The sequence below is a fragment of the Papio anubis genome, chromosome 4 (genome assembly GCF_008728515.1).
Source record: "Papio anubis isolate 15944 chromosome 4, Panubis1.0, whole genome shotgun sequence".
Classification (NCBI taxonomy): domain Eukaryota; kingdom Metazoa; phylum Chordata; class Mammalia; order Primates; family Cercopithecidae; genus Papio; species Papio anubis.
The window spans coordinates 176,883,126-176,901,456 of NC_044979.1; the positions used below are offsets into that span (position 1 = coordinate 176,883,126).

Below are 18,331 nucleotides of genomic sequence, written 5' to 3' on the forward strand. Positions count from 1 at the left end.
AGCAAGTTGGTTGAGATGGCAAAATTTTTCCATTGTTCTAAACATTGGGGGAAAAATGTGTGCAGTGTCTCTAAGCTGTTCATTTATGTTTCAGATTTCTAAAAGGCTTTGTTTCTCTACATTCTTTTACTTCTAATTATGAGTTCATAATTACAGCCATGTGCCCTATGGGACTGGTTAGTCCCTAACAGTGAGTTATGATGCACGTCGTATCGGTTACCAAGCCTTGACCTGGTGACCAAAAAGAATTCTATCTGAAAAGGTGGCAGTATATGAAAACACTGCCAAGTGAACAAGAGAAGTGTTTTATAAAAATTAATTAGGTCCCAGCTACTTGGGAGGTTGAGGCTTGAACCTGGGAGGCAGAGGTTGCAGTAAGCCGAGATCATGCCACTGGACTCTAGCCTGGGCCAGAGAGTCTCTGTCTCAAAAAAAAAAAAAAAAAATTTAAAAAACTAATTAGGAATAAAATGTCCTACCTTAAGTTTGTTTCTTTAATTCTTGCTTAAATCATTACAAAGGGAAGAGATTTTGTTATTGAAACTGTCAAGATAGAACTGGAGGAATAAATGTTATCTTATGCCCCATCCCTGTTAACTCCCTGTTATAATGGAGTATATAAACCTGTAAGTGGCGTTCTGTGAGTGTGAGTGTGAGTGTGTGTATGTGTGTGTCTCCTTCCCTATCTCACTGTGTTATCATCCATGTGTTTACTGGAATAGCACTTCTAATTTCTTTCAAGAATTTTTCCTTTGTACTCAACACTTAGCTAATGGGTTGGCACAAGAGGCTTAGCTTTTCGCCTTAACATGCCTTCCTCACTAAACTTCATCATTTCTACTTTTGATTTAATCTTACTTTTGATTTAAAGTAAGAGTCATGCAACTTTTCCTTTTAGTTGAAGGAAAGCCACTGATGGTTTCACTGTATCCCCACCCAAATCTCATCTTGAATTGTAGCTCCCATAACCCCACGTGTCGTGGGAGGGACCTGGTGGGAGGTAATTGAATCATGGGGGCAGGTCTTTCCCGTACTGTTCTCGTACTAATGAATACGTCTCATGACATCTAATGGTTTTATGAAGGGCAGTTTCCCTGCACACGCTTTCTTGCCTGCTGCTATGTAAGATGTGCCTTTGCTCCTCCCTTCCATCATGCTTCTGAGGCCTCCCCAGTCATGTGGAACCATGAGTTCATTCGACCTCTTTTTCTGTATAAATTTCGCTGTCTCTGATATGACTTTATGAGCAGTGTGAGAACAGACTAATGCAGCCACTCTACTTAGAGGCCACTATAGAGCTATTAATTGGCCTAATTTCAATATTGTGGTGCCTCAGGGAATAGAGAGAGGGAGAGAGATTGGGGAGCCGTCATAACACAGGCAACATTTATTAAGTTCTCTATCTTATATGGTCTGGTCCATAGCACCCCAAAACAATTATAATAAAAACATCCAAGATCGATGATCACACATCACCATAACAGATAGAACAATAATGGAAAAGTTGGAAATAGCACAGAAATTACCAGACACAGAGGCAGAAAGTGAATATATGCCATTGAGAAAAGTGGCACCAATAGGCTTGGTCAACTCCCACAAACCTTTGATTTGTTAAAAAAAAAAAAAAAAAAATGCTGGTCACAGTGGCTCACTGTGCCTGTAATCCCAGCACTTTGAGAGGCCGAGGCACATAGATCACCTGAGGTCGGGAGTTTGTGCCTGTAATCCCAGGAGGCTGAGGTAGGAGAATCACTCGAACCTGGGAGGCAGAGCTTGCAGTGAGCTGAGATCACACCACTGCAATACAGCCTGGGGGACAGAGTGAGACTCCGTCTCAAAAATAAATAAATAAATAAACAAACAAATAAATAAAATCAGCAAAGCACAAGAAAAGAAGGTTTGCCCGTGCACAGTCCCTCTACATCTGAGCCTTCTCAGGTATAAGTGCTGCCTTCACGAGAGAAAAAAAATTGTTTTCTTAGAGCAAATTGCATGAGAGAACAGGGTCACAGGAGTTTAGAGGGAGCAATGAAAATTGTCATTGTGGCTGTGAGAGGCTGGGAGTGTGAAGGAGTAGGGAGTAAGAACTGTTAATGGCAGAGGGAGAATTTGGATCAAGACCAGCCTGGAAATCCATCCCCAAACATCTCCTTCTCCACCACCTTCCCACCCTCCTTGGCCCCCTCTACTCTGTCTTAGACCTCTCTCCTGCAGATCGGGGCCTCCAGGTCCCACAAACTCCATGGATCCCCAAGGCCCTGCCCTACCCAACCTGGCTGAGGCCTCCAGGTGGCCTGTCTGAGCACCAGGAAGTTGGGAATTCCTCGATTCTTTGACATCGTCCTCCACGTTCCTGGGCTTGTGAAGGAACACCCTCCTCCACATTCCTGGAACTTCAGCCCTTACTTGGCTCAGGAGTCTTAACTCCTCAGGATGTCCAGGGGTGTCAGAAGGAGAGAATACAGTCACGGGTTCTTAGTTTCTGTTTCTGGTTGGGCCAGTAAAGCCCCTTCCTCATCCCTCTTTGCCACGTATTACTAAAGACAGAAACCAAAAACTATGGCTTCAGGCTGCTAAAAACCTAAAACAAAACAGAACAACAACAACAACAAAATAAGGCAGGTTGGACAAGCTTAGTCATATAGTCAAACCTTCCTGCACACAATCATGGGCCTTTCTGGAGTCCCACCACCCTTTCCCATCATATTGTTGTGTCTCTTCTCAGATTCTTCATCGTCTTTGATTTCCAGAGGCACTGCCAAGGTCAGACTGCTGGTCATGTGTGCCCTGTCTTCCTCCCCTCCCCGTCTTCCTGAGAACTCATGGAAATCTTAGCTCCTCCAGCAAGAACACATGTGTCTTTCATTTGAAAGATTCATGCCTCTCTTCTGTGTGAAAGCTGATTAATGCTCATAAGGAAGGGGGCGGGTTCTATTCTTGGCCTGATTTGTCTCCCGAGACTCTCCCTGTGAAAAGTCTTTCTGTATTCATGGCCTTATCGTACAGCTCCACTTTCCCAGCAACAAGCGCTTGGCAGTGTTCACCCACCAAATGTGTTAGTTTTCAAACTCAATTGATCACTCCCTCCTTCTTGAAAGTCTTCTTCGCTGGCATCTGGACACATTGACCCTGGTTCTTTCCCTCCCTCCTGTTGGTCTCTCCTTAAGTGAATTCTTCCTCACTTCCCTGACCTCTAAATGGTGCAATGCCCTAGAGATCCCTTCTTCCCATTGAAAACTCTCCCTGCTATGTTCCTGGGCTACAGTCCAGTCTCATGACTGTAAATACCACTTCAGCGATTCCTAAATCATTATTTCAAGCCCAGCTCTCTCCCCTGAAATCCAGGCTCCTATCTCCAGCTGCTGATTCACCATCACCCTTTGAGCATCTAATTGGTACACAAACTCAGTGGGTCCAAGCAACACCCAGTCTTCCCCCTGACATCTGCCTGACCCACAGACATCCCCATCTCCGACAGTGGCACCTCCACCCTCACAGTGGCTCAGGCCACGACCACTAGGGTCAGCCCTCCCTTCTCTCCTCCTCTCACACGACATGTCCAGTCCAAAGCCTGCTCGCTCTGCTTCAAATAACACGCCCAGGCCCACGTCTCCTCCCACTTCCACCAGCACCCTCACCCAAGCTGCTGCCATCTCAGACCTGGGTTATTGCCTCTGCTGGCCTCCTGCTGGGTTTCTCTGCCTCTGCCCTTCTGGGCAGCACCCTTCCCAAGAGTGTTCCCCACATAGCTCTTGTGTTTTAAGGCTCAAGTCCGATGCTGTCACTCCTTAAAGTTCCCCAGCGGCTCCCATGTCAATCAGTGTAAAAGTTCCAAGGTCCCATGGGATCCAACCCCCCTACTTCATGGACCACATTTCCTGTCACTGCACCATGGCCCCTCGCTCCACCCCACCACATCTGGGTTCTGCGGCCCTTGGTCCCTCCGGCCCACTTTTTCCCGGACTCTTGCGTGTGCACACACGCTTCCCACTGCCCAGGGCTCTGTGTGCCTGGCTCTCTGAAGAGGGCATCCCTCATTCCTCCCAGGTTTCTGCTGCAGGGCTGCCCTACCAGGGGTGCCTGGCCCTTTCCGTTCCACTTGCCCTCCCTGATATGTCTCCATTGTGTTTATGGCTTGTCTCACCTCCTGGGCTGTAAGGCTCTGGGGGCGTATGCTCAATGCAGGGGGTCTTCGGGAAAGAAGATATGCCAGCCATGGGCTTTGAAGGACAAGTGGGAGATCATCAGAGACCAGGGCAGGGCCGCTGGGGCAGGCGTTCCCAGGACGGGGTTCGGCCCAGCAAAGCCCAGAGTCACGCTGTGGGACGGTGTTGCCTTTGCGCCATCATGCCTGTCTGCCTGGCCGTGTGGCTGGGTGACCAGAAGTGAGACGTGTGCTCTTTTTTTGTGTGATTCTTTGGCATCAGATCAAGGCTCTCATCAAGAGATACATCCAGAGGCAGCAGACGATCAACTTGGTGGTGGTTCCCTGTAACGTGGACATTGCCACCACGGAGGCACTGAGCATGGCTCACGAGGTGGACCCGGAAGGGGACAGGACCATCGGTAAGAGAAAAGAACCAAGCGGCCCAGCACTCTGGGAGGCCGAGGTGGGTGGATCATGAGGTCAGGAGATCGAGAGTATCCTGGCTAACATGGTGAAACCCGGTCTCTACTAAAAATACAAGAAAAATTAGCCAGGCGTGGTGGTGAGCACCTGTAGTCCCAGCTACTCGGGAGGCTGAGGCAGAGAATGGCGTGAACCCGGGAGGCGCAGCTTTCAGTGAGCCAAGATCGCGCCACTGCACTCCAGCCTGGGTGACAGAGCAAGACTCTATCTCAAAAAAAAGAACCAAGCTTCCAGGGCATGGATGGGAAGGGAGGGAGGGTTGCTGCATGTCTTTGGAAGATCCTGGAACGTATCATATGCCGTGTGTCCTGTGCTGAATACAAGTGCTACTGTGCTTGTTCCTTAGGAATGGCTTATTGAGGGCTGAAGTAGGTAATATCATCTACTCAGTAGATGGACCTGAGCATGTCAACAAAGTTAACGTTGAAGAAAAGAAAGAAAAGAAAAAAAGTTAAAAAAAAAAAAGGATCTATTTGAATATTAACATCTCCAAGGAAACTTAGTACTACTTTTTAATAGTTTTCTGGTCCTCTCATTGCCACAAACTCAGATAATCAATAGTTATCAATAAATATTAGCTATTTATTATTATTTTGAGACAGAGTGTCGCTCTGCCCCCCAGGCTGGAGTGCAGTGACATGATCTAGGTTCACTGTAACCTCTGCCTCCCGGGTTCGATTCTCCTGCCTCAGCCTCCCAAGTAGCTGGGACTACACGCACATGCCATCACGCCTGGCTAATTTTTGTATTTTTAGTAGAGATGGAGTTTCACTGTCTTGGCCAGGCAGGTGTCAAATTCCCAATCTCAGGTGATCCACCTGCCTCAGCCTCCCAAAGTGCTGGGATTACAGGTGTGAAACACAGCCCCCAGCCAGCTATTATGATTATAAATTCAGTCAATCACTATAGTCATGGGATATACATGATCTGCTCTTAGTATAGCCCAAAACAATACTGTGAAATAAATGCACATTTTCTTTTTTTTTTTTTTTTTCAACTTGGGGTATTTTATTTTATTGTTAACTTTTGTTTTAGGTTCAGGGGTACATGTGCAGGATGTGCAGGTTTGTTACACAGGGAAACTTGTGTCATGGGGGTTTGTTGTACAGATGATTTCATCACCCAGGTATTAAGCCTAGAACCCATTAGTTATTTTTCCTGATCCTCTCCCTCCTCCACCTTCTGACAGGCCCTAGTGTCTGTTGCTCCCCTCTACGTGTTCATGTGTTCTCATCATTTAGCTCCCACTTATGAGTGAGAATTTGTGGCATCTGGTTTTCTGTTCCTGGGTTAGTTTACTAAGGATAATGGCCTCCAGCTCCATCCCACAGAAATGCAAATTTTCTATGCATTCTAGCTCAAGTATAGAAATAGAGAAAAGTGTGCTAGGCTTACAAGAGAAAGAGACTCATGTTCATAGCAGCATTATTCACAATAGCCCAAAGGTGGGAGCAACCCAAGTGTTTACAGATGGATGGATGGATCAATAAAGCGTGGCATACGTGTAAAACAGTATTATTTAGCCTTAAAAAGGAGGGAAATTCTGAAACACACAACAACATGAGTGAACTTCAAGGACATTATGCTAAGTGAAATTCCACTCAGACAAGAACAAACACTGGATGATTCTACCTTATTTGAGGTCCCTAGAGTAGTTGGACTTATACAGACAAAGTAGCATGGTGGTTGCCCAAGACTGGAAGGAGGGGAAGTGGGAAATTGTTGTTTAACGGGTGAAGAGCTTCAGTTTGGGAAGATGGAAAAGTTCTGGAGATGGACGGTGGTGATGGTTACACAACAATGTAAATGTACTTAATTATACCTAACTATAAACTGGCTAAAATAGGAAAATTCACTTTATGTAGATTTTATTACCATTTTTTAAAGAACTTTTTTTTAAAAAAAAACAAGGTAGCTAAAGACAGAGTGGGGGGAACATCCTATTTTTATTAGTTGAATTATTCCCTTGCAGACTTGAGTTACGTGTATTTTACATTTCTTTTAGAAAGGAAATTGAGGCTGGGAGCGGTGGCTCATGTCTGTAATCCCAGCACTTTGGGGGGCCAAGGCGGTTGGATCAACTGAGGTCAGGAGTTCGAGACCACCCTGGCCAACACAGTGAAACCCCGTCTCTACTAAAAATACAAAAAATTAGCCGGTCGTGGTGGCACATGCCTGTAATCCCAGCTACTCGGGAGGCTGAGGCACGAGAATCACTTGAACCTGAGAGATGGAGGTTGCAGTGAGCCAAGATCATGCCACTGCACTCCAGCCTGGTGAAAGAGCGAGACTCTGTCTCAAAAAAAAAAAAAAAAAGAAAAGAAAAGAAAAGAAAGAAAATTGAATGACTATCTACACAATACTCCCAAAGGATGAGAATAGAGCAAATTTGATGATAATATAACAGTGGCTTAGAGAATATCAAGTTTCAAAAAGAACAGTGGGTCAATATTTTCAGGCCCTCACTAAGCTGGTTCCCCACCCATCCATTGCTAAATGGATGCTGTCTACTCCCTCAGCTTCAGCTGAGCTCCTGTCCCCTCTTGACACAGAGACTGCTCCTGTCGAGGTCACCGACACCCTCTGCACTGAGGGGCATATGGTCACATCTCTGTCCTCGCCTTTCCTTTCTCAGCAGCAGTCACCCCAGTTGCCCACTCCCTCCTTCCTGAACCTCCCTCCTTCCTTCACCATTCTCTCTCTCAGGTCGCTTCCATCACTGGCCAGCTGGAAGTCACATTCTCAGACTCCTTGTTTTCATGTCTCTTCAATTCTCAGGCCTCTAAATATGGAAAACTTGGTTCTGGGCTCTCCTTCTATCAACACATCGTCACATTCAGTGATCTTATCTGGCTGTGGTTTGTAATTCCATCTACATGCCAGTGACTCCCAAATCTGTATCTGTAACCTTGACCTTGCTTAACTGGACAACTTCATTGGGCTGTCTGGTCGATGTCTCCAGTTAAACATGACCAAAACAGAACTCTTGGTTTCATACTCCATCCTGATTCTCCTCCTCCCCAAGGCTTCCCCACCTCATTCACAGAACCCATCCACCCACCCAGTTCTAAAGCCAAATCAAAGAGTCCCATTTGAGTCCTCCCTCCCCTTGCCTCCAAGTCCAACGTATCTGAAGTCCTGGTGACTCTGCCTCCAAAACAGGTGCCAAATCCATCCACTCCTCTCCATCCCCACTGTCACTGCCTAGACCAAGCCACCATGGTCTCCTGCCTGTACTGCTCAAACATTCTCCTGCTGTTCTAGCACTCACCTTGCCCATGGCAGTGCCCTCTCCACTGGCTTTCAAACATGTCAATCAAGTCATGCCCTTCCCTGTTTACATTCTCTCCTGCTGCTGTTTCACATGCATATAAACCCCAGACTCCTTTATTTAGAAAGCAGAGCCCCAGGTGACCTGGTCCTGCCTGCCTCTCTGATCTCAGTTCCCACGATCTCTGCCTTGCTCATGACGCTTCAATATGGCTCTGCCATCCCTGCTCCCTCTCACCCAGGGTCTGGAGTGCTCCTTCTCCATCCCCACTAGGCTGACTCCTTCCTTCATTCAGATCTCAGTCCAAATGTTGCCTTCTGAGAGAGGCCCTCCCTGTCCACCCAACCGGAGACTACACCACGTATCTCTGCCCACAGTCATTTGCCAGCACATCACTTTATGTTAACTCTCTGTGTGGCCCTTATCAATATCCACTCTTCTTTATTTCTTGTATATTACTAGATTAATTTATCTGGAGAGAGAGGTTCAGGAATAGTAGACCAGATAGCCAGACTTATCCACAAATTAAAACGAAGGATAAAATAGCAGAAAATAAGGCTGGGCACGGTGGCTCATGGCTGTAATCCCAGCATTTTGGGAGGCTGAAGTCGGTGGATCATGAGGTCAGGAGTTTGAGACCAGCCTGGCCAACATGGTGAAACCTCATCTCTACTAAAAATACAAAAATTAGCTGGGCGTGGTGGCACACGCCTGTGGTCCCAGCTACTCAGGAGGCTGAGGCAGGGGAATCGCTTGAACTGGGGAGGTGGAGGTTGAAGCGAGCCACTGCACTCCAGCCTGGGTGACAGAGCAAGACTCTGTCAGAAAGAAAGAAAGAAGGAAAGAAAGAAAGACAGGAAGGAAGGAAGGAAGAAAGGAAGGCTTTTCAACACACACAAACAAGAAATGCAGTGGCTATTTGACACTCAAGCAACATAAACAAAAAAAAAAAAGCACTTGGAATTCAAAGTTTTCAATCCAGTGCAAGCAGGAAGGAGTGGGGACAGAGGAGGGGGAGAGGAAAGTGGGGAGGAGGAGATTAGAGGAGGTACCCACAAGAGGGAGCCAAGTGAGTCGGTTCAGGAGACACTAGAGAGGGACTCCCCTCAGTAGGGAATGAGGCATTCTTGGAAACATGGTACATGGAGCCAGTTCATTCTAACCACGCATGCTGCCTTAGTGCTGGGCACCCAGTAGGCATCCAAGAACTATTTGTTAAGTCAACTATCCAGGACGAATGAACTGAGTGAGAGGGTGAGATACTGAACCAAAAGAAATGCAAAGAAGAGGGGCGATGAGGGAATGAGGAGGGAATGAGGCACTGGAGGATCAAGACTGCAGAAGACCTTGCTGGCCAAAAAAGGAGCCCATAGCCCAGTAGGAGTCAAATCTATTTGAGGGGATCAATGACCTTTCCATTTCCCTTCTTTAACCATCTCACAGGGATCCTGACCAAACCAGATCTAATGGACAGGGGCACCGAGAAAAGCATCATTAATGTGGTACGGAACCTCACATACCCCCTCAAGAAGGGCTACATGATCGTGAAGTGCCGGGGCCAGCAGGAGATCATGAACAGACTGAGTTTGGCAGAGGCAACCAAGAAAGAGATCACATTCTTTCAAACACATCCATGTTTCAGGTGAGACTCTTCAGGAAAGCCCTGGAATTAGACTCCATGAAAAGCCAGCCCATCTGCCAGAGTTGGCCCGGATGATGACCAAAGTATGTGCACAAATTACACAAGGTAGTATAACCTAGCCTCACCTTATTTTGGTGTTAAATTTCTTGGCTTATTTAGACACATCATTGTTTTTTTTAGATTCTAATAATGGTGCTGATTAAAAACTGGAATGTGTCATGAAGTAAAGCATAGAACACTTTGGTTTTCCAAAATGTTTTCACTTGCTTTCTGATTTGAGTCCTTTTATTAAGAGATACATAAGGCAGGTGAAGTTTCCCCCATGTTCATAGATAAGAATAATGAGGTCAAACAGTGAATGGGAGCAGGACTGAACACAGAGCTCCTAACTTCCAGAAACCCGTGTTTACCACTGTAAGCAGCACACAGGAAAACCTGCTCTATGGAACTCTCCACGTTTTTAGAGCCTCCAGTGCCCACAGTCATTCGCCAGCACATCACTTGTTTTTATTACATAGAAATTTAATAATAACTGGTTTTATTAAATAGAAATTATCCTATAGAGACTCTGTAGTTTGTAGGACACTGGGATTTTCCCCGTTGAATGGAGCTCTTTTCCCCTTCATTCTGGAACTTGTTATTCCTGAATGATCCAGTAGCACACAGGTCACTCCTGCTTGAAGGAGAGCTAATGGGAAAACAGTGAATTTGGGCGGAGCAGGTCTGCTGCTTGCTAACTATGTGATCTTACAATATGGGCCACCTTCTCTGAATTTTGTCTTTTCCATCTTCTCCAAGATGTGGTTAGGATTAAATAACACGACATACACAAAGGTCTTGAGCGCCAGCAGCCAGCACTCAGTAAATACCACCCGGTTCCTTCTTTCTTCCTCTCTGCTCCTGCTCTGAGTGGATTAAACATGCTGTTTTCAATAGCACTAGAGGACATGAGGAGAAGTAAACTCTCCTCCTCGAGCTGGGAGATTTCAAAATAATCAGGCCCGTGGTTCTCCATGCTGAGTGAGCAGCAGACTCTCTGGAGAGTTCCTTAAAATAGCGCTAGCTCTGCCCTGCCCTAAGGTCTGGGGAGGGGCCCAAGACTTTTGCTTCTAACAGGTTCCTCCTGGTTGAGGCTAATGTTGCCAGTTCAGGGACCTCCCTTTGTGAACCGCTTCTCAAGGTCTTTGGGAAATCTGAAATCCTTGCATTGAGAGCCGGCCCTTGCAGTGAGAGGCACTGGCAGTGCTAGGGAATAATCCTGTGTGCTTCATCCTAAATTCCTGCTATTGGCAAACACGCTGCAGCCACGCTGCCTGCTGTGTGGCTGCAGCAAGCAAATGCAGCAAGCTGCTTAACCTTTCTGTGTCTCAGTCTTTTTTGCTCTAAAGTGGGTTGTTAAATGACTAAATGTGTTAATATTTATAAAGCCCTTAGACTGGTGCCCGGCACTTAGTAAGCACCGTACTTTTGTGATGAGAAATAAAATACTAATCTGGGCAACTCAGTTAATCTCCATGAGGCTGGGTTTGTTTTCCTGTAGCTAAGATGACCTACCTCATGAGTTTGTGGGGATGATAGAAAGGGAGAAGGGAAGGAAGCTTCCTGGCCCACACTTGCTTGGGTACAGGCTGGTGGCAAGTGTCTTGCTCATGCACCACCTGGCTTTTCTGATGGCAAGTGTTGCCCCAGGGAGCTGGGCTCACCTACCACATACAAAGCCCAGTACTAGCAAGATGGTACACAAGTCTTCCTGAATGCATGAGTGTCTGTCTCGTTTCAGAGTTCTCCTGGAGGAGGGGTCAGCCACGGTTCCCCGACTGGCAGAAAGACTTACCGCTGAACTCATCATGCACATCCAAGTGAGCCACGTGGGTTGGGTGACAAGTGATGAATACAGCATGCCCAAGTCACTCTCTTGCTCTGGAATTGGCTAAGATGCCCCACTGTTCTGTCCAAACAAGCAAACAAGTACCCTCTGAAAACTGTCTCACTCACCGTCATAGGCTCACAGGAAGAACTTCCAAACTGGGAAGCAACAAGTACATAGTGTTAAAACAAAGGGTTGAATTGGTCAACAGAGGTGGGGAGGGGGAAGAGAAGGAAACAAATTGTAATACCAGTTTAGCAATATAAAAAGGACTGACCACTGAGCGAGCAAGTTGTCTTTTTTCAATATGTTGTTAATACTTCCTGGTAAAAAAAAATTTTTATTGCCAGACATGGTGGCTCATGCCTGTAATCCCAGTCCTTTGGGAGGCTGAGGCCGGTGGACCACCTGAGGTCAGGAGTTCAAGACCAGCCTGACCAACATGGAGAAACTCCATCTCTACTAAAAATACAAAATTAGCTGGGCATGGCGGCACATGCCTGTAATCCCAGCTACTCAGGTGGCTGAGGCAGGAGAATCACTTGAACCTGGAAGGTGGAGGTTGCAGTGAGCCGAGATCGTGCCATTGCACTCCAGCCTGGGCAACAAGAGCGAAATTCTGTCTTTAAAAAAAAAAAAATTCTTCTAGCCTCAAACTTCTAAGAAATAATTGGTTTGTAAGAAATAAATCCATTTTTATGGATTCTCAAAAGCAGACAACTACAGACAAGGGCCTCATGACATCATCAATTATAGAAAAACTTCGGTTTGGTGGTTATTGAGAAATTGAATATTTTTAATGCTTGCCTAAACCTTCACAAATGAGGCCAAGCAACATGGGAAGATTTAAGTTTACCCTTTGAGCAAAGATTATTCCAGATCCTAGGACTTGGCCCATGCTAAATTGTGTATTAAACAAAAGCAATGACTTACTTGAGCCAGGAAGCACATACTCAAAGAAAATTTGGTTGGAAGGAGCCAGTGGTTCTCCAACTTTAAGGTACACAAGAATTACCTGGAAAGTTTGTTACAATTTAGATTCTGCTGGGCACACCGGGCATGGTGGCTTACATATGTAATCCCAGCACTTTGGGAGGCTGAGGCGGGTGGGTCACCTGAAGTCAGGAGTTCGAGGCCAGCCTGGCCAACATGGTGAAACCCGGTCTCTACTAAAAATACAAAAATTAGCCAGTGTGGTGTTGTGCAACTGTAGTCCCAGCTACTTGGGAGGCTGAGGCAGGAGAATGGCTTGAGCCCAGAAGGTGGAGGTTGCAGTGATCTGAGATCACGCCACTGCACTCCAGCCTAGGCGACAAAGTGAGGCTCCGTCTCAAAAAAAAAAAAAAAAAAAAATTTAGATTCCTGGGTCCCAGACCCAGAGTTTCTGACTTAGATGTAAGACCTGTGGATTTGCATTTCTACGTTCCCAGGTCTTCCTGGGAACAAACTTTGAGAATCACTGATTCCAGTGGAATTCACTAAGTTTGCAGAAGAGGTTTCTGAAAGCTATATCCCTGTCTAATTGAGAAAAACATCTGGTTTTTGCAAAAATAAAAATGTTGTATTTTTATAACTTTTTTCAACACAAATATTTTAATTTAAAATGTATAATATTTTAAATTAATTTTTAAATGTTAAATCGACTGAATTATAACAATGACAATCATATTTTTTGCCTACAGATACAAACTTTGCCTACAGATACAAACTGTCTCCCAAAAAAGAGCCTAGGAGACCTTATCAATTTCCTGGCATAACCTGTTTTGCCTTGGCATGCTAACCCACAAACCACCTCCAAGTCCCAGGGAGCTCCCCCTGCCCAGGGGCTGTAGCATCCTCGTCCACCAGGGCAGGACCTGGGGTCACTGCTCCCCACGGTGTCTTCACCTGCAGTGTTTATGAGCAGGGTTGGGGAGTTGGTAGGCAGGGTGCGATTGGCCACTGCTGCTCACTAGGTCTGTGAAGATAGCAAGTAATTGGATTCTCTGAGCCTTAGTTTCTTCTCTGACAAAAAACTGGCAGCAGACGACAGTGTGGGGATTAAATGAGGTGTGGAGTGTGTTGCCAACCCCAAGACACAGTGTTTATCAGTTTATAACACTCACATTGTCACCAAAAATCCCATTTTACTAAGACATTGCACATTATATTCAAGTGTTCTTATTCTGGAATTACAAGGCACCAAGCCAAATCAAACAACCACCACAAAACAAAAGTAAAAACTGTCCACCACCCGATTCCTCACCACTCCAATTGCACAGCAGCATGCAAAATTCCGAGCCAAGCCGTCCAAGCTGTGGGACGTGCCTGTTGCATGCAAAACTCTCTTTGGGCTCCTTGACTGGTTTCCATCTCACTGAGATTCACAAAATAACAAAAATTCCAGATCTTCCTGCATGCTTTAAAGGGTTCCTACCCATATACCAAAGAAATATGTTGGCCAATCTCTTAAGCCATAGTTTGATTGTTTGCAATTGTTTTCTTTAGAAATCGCTCCCGTTGTTAGAAGAACAAATAAGGGAGAGCCACCAGAAGGCGACCGAGGAGCTGCGGCGTTGCGGTGCTGACATCCCCAGCCAGGATGCCGACAAGATGTTCTTTCTGATTGAGGTGAGGATTTCCGCGGGCCTCCATGTGACACTGTGTCCTTCCCCCTCCTCACCCATGAGATGAGGCATGTGGATGGACATCTCCTTACAACACCGGTCCCAGTTCTTTCATATGATTTCAGCACAGACTGTTGACTTTATATCATTTTCAGAAAATCAAGATGTTTAATCAGGACATCGAAAAGTTAATAGAAGGAGAAGAAGTTGTAAGGGAGAACGAGACCCGTTTATACAACAAAATCAGAGAGGATTTTAAAAACTGGATAGGCATACTTGCAACTAATACCCAAAAAGGTAAGTTCTGGGCAGGGCTGCCCGCAAAACAGGGTGGTATTTACCTAGACTGGAGGCTATGTCCAGCACATAAGTGTGCCCAGAGCAGAACACGCCCATCCAAGACTCTGAAACGCTTGGTAATCAGCAACTGTCCCTCAAGGACCAAGACCCAGAAATATGGGGCATTGACCTCAGCAACTCAACACAGGGCAATTCCACTGCCTCTGACGTCCTCTTACGTCTTGGTTTTGTTTTGTTTTGTTTTGTTTTGTTGAGACAGGGTCTCCCTCTGTTGCCTAGGCTGCAGTGTAGTGGTGCAATCATGGCTCACTGCAGCCTCAACCTCCCGGGTTCAAGTGATCCTCCCACCTCAGCCTCCTGAGTAGTTGGGACCACAGGTGTGAACCACCACACCCAGCTAATTTTTGAACTTTTTTGTAGAGACAGGTTTTCACCACCATTGCTCAGGCTGCTTTTGAACTCGTGGGCTCGAGCAATCCACCTGCCTCAGCCTCCCAAAGTGCTGAGATTATAGATGTCAGCCTCTGTGCCTGGCCTTGCTTCTTGGTTTTGAGGCTACATGGCATTCCATGCCCACCTGAGGAATTTGCAGAGCAGCCCAGGGTACCTCAGGGCCGCTATTCTGAGTGCCTGGAGGGAAGCCTGTGCCCAAAGCAGAGGTCCAGATGACTCTGGGGGCCAGCCCCACATGAAGGCTCTCCAGCCACTGAGTTGAGTGCACAGCTGCTGGCTGGCCGTAGTGCCTGTTGTGGACACACCAGACACAAAGCCTTCGTTAGTAGCAGCTAAACCTCAGCCTGGTAGAAAAAGTGACCTGGGATACTTATTTATTTTGGTGGTATTAAGACAGAGCTCAGCATGGGTGCCAGGGGACCACGGGAGGGGGGAGTCCACATGAAATCGTTTACCATCTCCCCCTCTGGAAGGTTTAGGGTATGATGATCTAGTTTCAACAATAAGTAAAGACTAGATGAAGTAGCAGTATTTTAAGTGCTAAAATGTGCTCAGGTCACCCAAACAATTCCACTCATCCCAATCCTCCTTCTCTTTGCCCCTAATTCAAGACCAGGGAGATGCCTGGTTTGACAAGAGCCTGCTGGCTTCACCTGGCAAAGTTTCGATTCCCATGTGCTCCAGCCCAGGTGCCAGTAGGGCGTGTGTGTGTGTGTGTGTGTGTTCGTTTTCACACTGCTATAAAAAACTACCTGAGACTGGATAATTTATAAAGAAAGGAGGTTTAATGGACTCACAGTTCCACATGGCTGGGGAGGCCTCAGAAAACTTACAATTATAGCAGAAAGCAAAGGAGAAGCAAGCACCTTCTTTACAAGGTGGCAGGAGAGAGAGCAAGGGGAGAGCTGCCAAACACTTTATTTATTTATTTATTTTGAGACGGAGTTTCACTCTTGTTGCCCAGGCTGCAGTGTAGTGGTGTGATCTCGGCTTACTGCAACCTCAGCCTCCCAGGTTCAAGTAATTCTCCTGCCTCAGCCTTCCAAGTAGCTGTGATTACAGTTGCGTGCCACCATGCCCAGCTGATTTTTATACTTTTAGTAGAGATGGGGTTTCACCACGTTGACCAGGCTGGTCTCGAACTCCTGACCTCAGGTGATCTGCCCTCCTCTGCCTCCCAAAGGGCTGGGATTACAGGCATGAGCCACCACTCTCAGCCCCCGAACACTTTTAAACTATCAGATCCCGTGAGAACTCATGATCATGAGGGCAGCATGAGAGAAACCACCCCCATGATCCAATCACCTCCCACCAGGAGATCTTATCGATTTCCTGGCGTGACCTGTCTTGCCTTGGCATGCTAACCCACAAACCACCTCCAAGTCCCAGGGAGCTCCCCCTGCCCAGGGGCTGCAGCATCCTCATCCACCAGGGCAGGACCTGGGGTCACTGCTCCCCAAAGTGTCTTCACTTGCTCTCTTGACACATGGGGATTATAATTTGGGATGAGATTTGGGTGGGGACACAAAGCCAAACACAATTTGAGATGAGATTTGGGTGGGGACACAGAGCCAAGCCATCTCATTGTGTGTATGCTGTTGTGTTTTTGTTCTGGCACTTGGAGAAAACAGCACTATTTACCTCTGTGGTAAGATCCCTCCAACTGTAATCTGTAGCTGTATGCTTAGGAGGTGAGGGGTACAAGATTAATTTTCCATATTCATTTAACTAATCAGATTTTCGTGTTTAGTTTTGTTTTTATTTTTCAGAGACAGGCTCTTGCTGTCACCCAGGCTGGAGTGCAGTGGTGCGATCACTCACAGATAGCTGGGACTAGAGGCACACACCACCATGCCTGGCTAATCTGTTTTTATTTTTGTAGAGACAGGATCTTGTTATGTTGCCCAGGCTGGTCTCGAACTCCTGGCCTCAAGTGATCCTCCCACCTTGACCTCCCAAAGTGATGATATTACAGGCATGAGCCACCACACCTGGCCTCTAATCAGGTTTTTTTTGTTTTGTTTTGTTTTTGTTTTGTTTTGTTGTTCCTACCAGTTAGAAATAGTAACTTCTCTCTTGGGGTGATGACTTTCAATTGAAACACATTTTCATAGAATAAGATTTTTGTTTCCCAAAAGTCAGTATTTCTTAAACTCCTGTTATTAGACCATGAATATTTTTCTCATTGTGAACAAAACTCCACTTTGCAACACTGCCTCTGCGTGCAGTGGGGAGCAAGACTTTAAAAAAACTGTTGCTAGCTTTACAACGTCTGCAGAATTATTAGAATTCACCATGGAGGTCTGTTTGATGTTGCAGTTAAAAATATTATCCATGAAGAAGTTGAAAAATACGAAAAGCAGTATCGAGGCAAGGAGCTTCTGGGATTTGTCAACTACAAGACATTTGAGACCATCGTGCATCAGTACATCCAGCACCTGGTGGAGCCCGCCCTTAGCATGCTCCAGAAAGCCGTGGGTGAGGACTTTCATGCAGGACTCCCAAACCATCACTCTCATACCTTCCATAGACCCCAATGCCTTGGAGGAAGAGATTGGAATGGAGTTACCAAACACAGCCTGCAGACCGGCTCACTGGTGTGCTAGATTGCTACTTGGTGTGGTCTGTGAGCCAGCAGCACTGGCAAGGCCGGGGAGCCGGTCAGAGCTGCAGATTCTGCCCTTCTGCCTGAGAACTCGTACTGAGGTTTCTAGGAGATGGGGAAGCATGCTCAGTGCGGTAGGCGCTTTCCATCGCTGTCCTTCAAACATACGGAGGACGTAGGGAAGATGGTTTCTCTTGTCTTTAGGGGACAGGCAGAGGGTGCACATACGCAGCCCCCAACACAGCTGTGTAAGGCAGCGGTCCCCAGTCTTTACGGCACCTGCTTTCATGGAAGACAATTTTTCCACAGGCCGGTGAGGGGTGAGAGGGATGGCTCTGGGATGATTCAACTGCATTGCATTTATTGTGCACTTTGTTTCTATGATTATTACTTCGTAATATATAATGAAATAATTACACAGCTCATCATAATGTAGAATCCTCATCATGGTGGGAGCCCTTAGCTTGTCTTCCTGCAACTAGACAGTCCCACCGGGGGAGTGATGGGAGACAGTGACAGATCATCAGGCATGAGTTTCTCATAAGGAACACACAACCTAGATCCCTCGCATGCGCAGTTCTCAATAGGGTTTGTGCACCTGTGAGAATCTGGTGCCACCGCAGATGTGAAAGGAGGTGGGGCTCAGGCAGCAATGCTCACTAGCTCACTGCACATCTACCGGACGTGGACTGGAATTGGTCCAGCCCGGGGGTTGCGGACCCCTGATGATGTGAGGAATAGTCAGAGGTTAACATGCACACAGGCACGGGAAACGGACGGGACCTGCCCGGGCTGCACGAGGGCTGGACTGCATGTCCCTGGAATGACATCTCACCCTCTCCTATCTTGGTCTGCAGGCCTAGGAAACTCAGTCTCCTGGAATGGGTCAGGGTATCATCAGTCATCCTCCCTGTGTCTTTAACCATTTTATTTCTGCTTGTGTTTTACTGATGTTTT

At 46.6% G+C, this 18,331-nt stretch overlaps 1 protein-coding gene across 9 annotated transcripts in view; it reads left to right on the top strand.

Annotated features, from left to right (window-relative positions):
* MX2 (MX dynamin like GTPase 2) overlaps window positions 1-18,331 on the top strand; it is a 44,014-nt gene that overhangs the window by 20,027 nt on the left and 5,656 nt on the right. For all 9 annotated transcript variants that reach the window (XM_003895463.5, XM_021935502.2, XM_031665750.1 and 6 more), the window contains exons 6-11: window positions 4,428-4,566; window positions 9,345-9,543; window positions 11,324-11,402; window positions 13,898-14,020; window positions 14,172-14,313; window positions 17,089-17,247. In XM_003895463.5, the coding sequence (XP_003895512.2) occupies window positions 4,428-4,566; window positions 9,345-9,543; window positions 11,324-11,402; window positions 13,898-14,020; window positions 14,172-14,313; window positions 17,089-17,247 (841 nt within the window). The remainder of the gene's footprint in view (window positions 1-4,427; window positions 4,567-9,344; window positions 9,544-11,323; window positions 11,403-13,897; window positions 14,021-14,171; window positions 14,314-17,088; window positions 17,248-18,331) is intronic.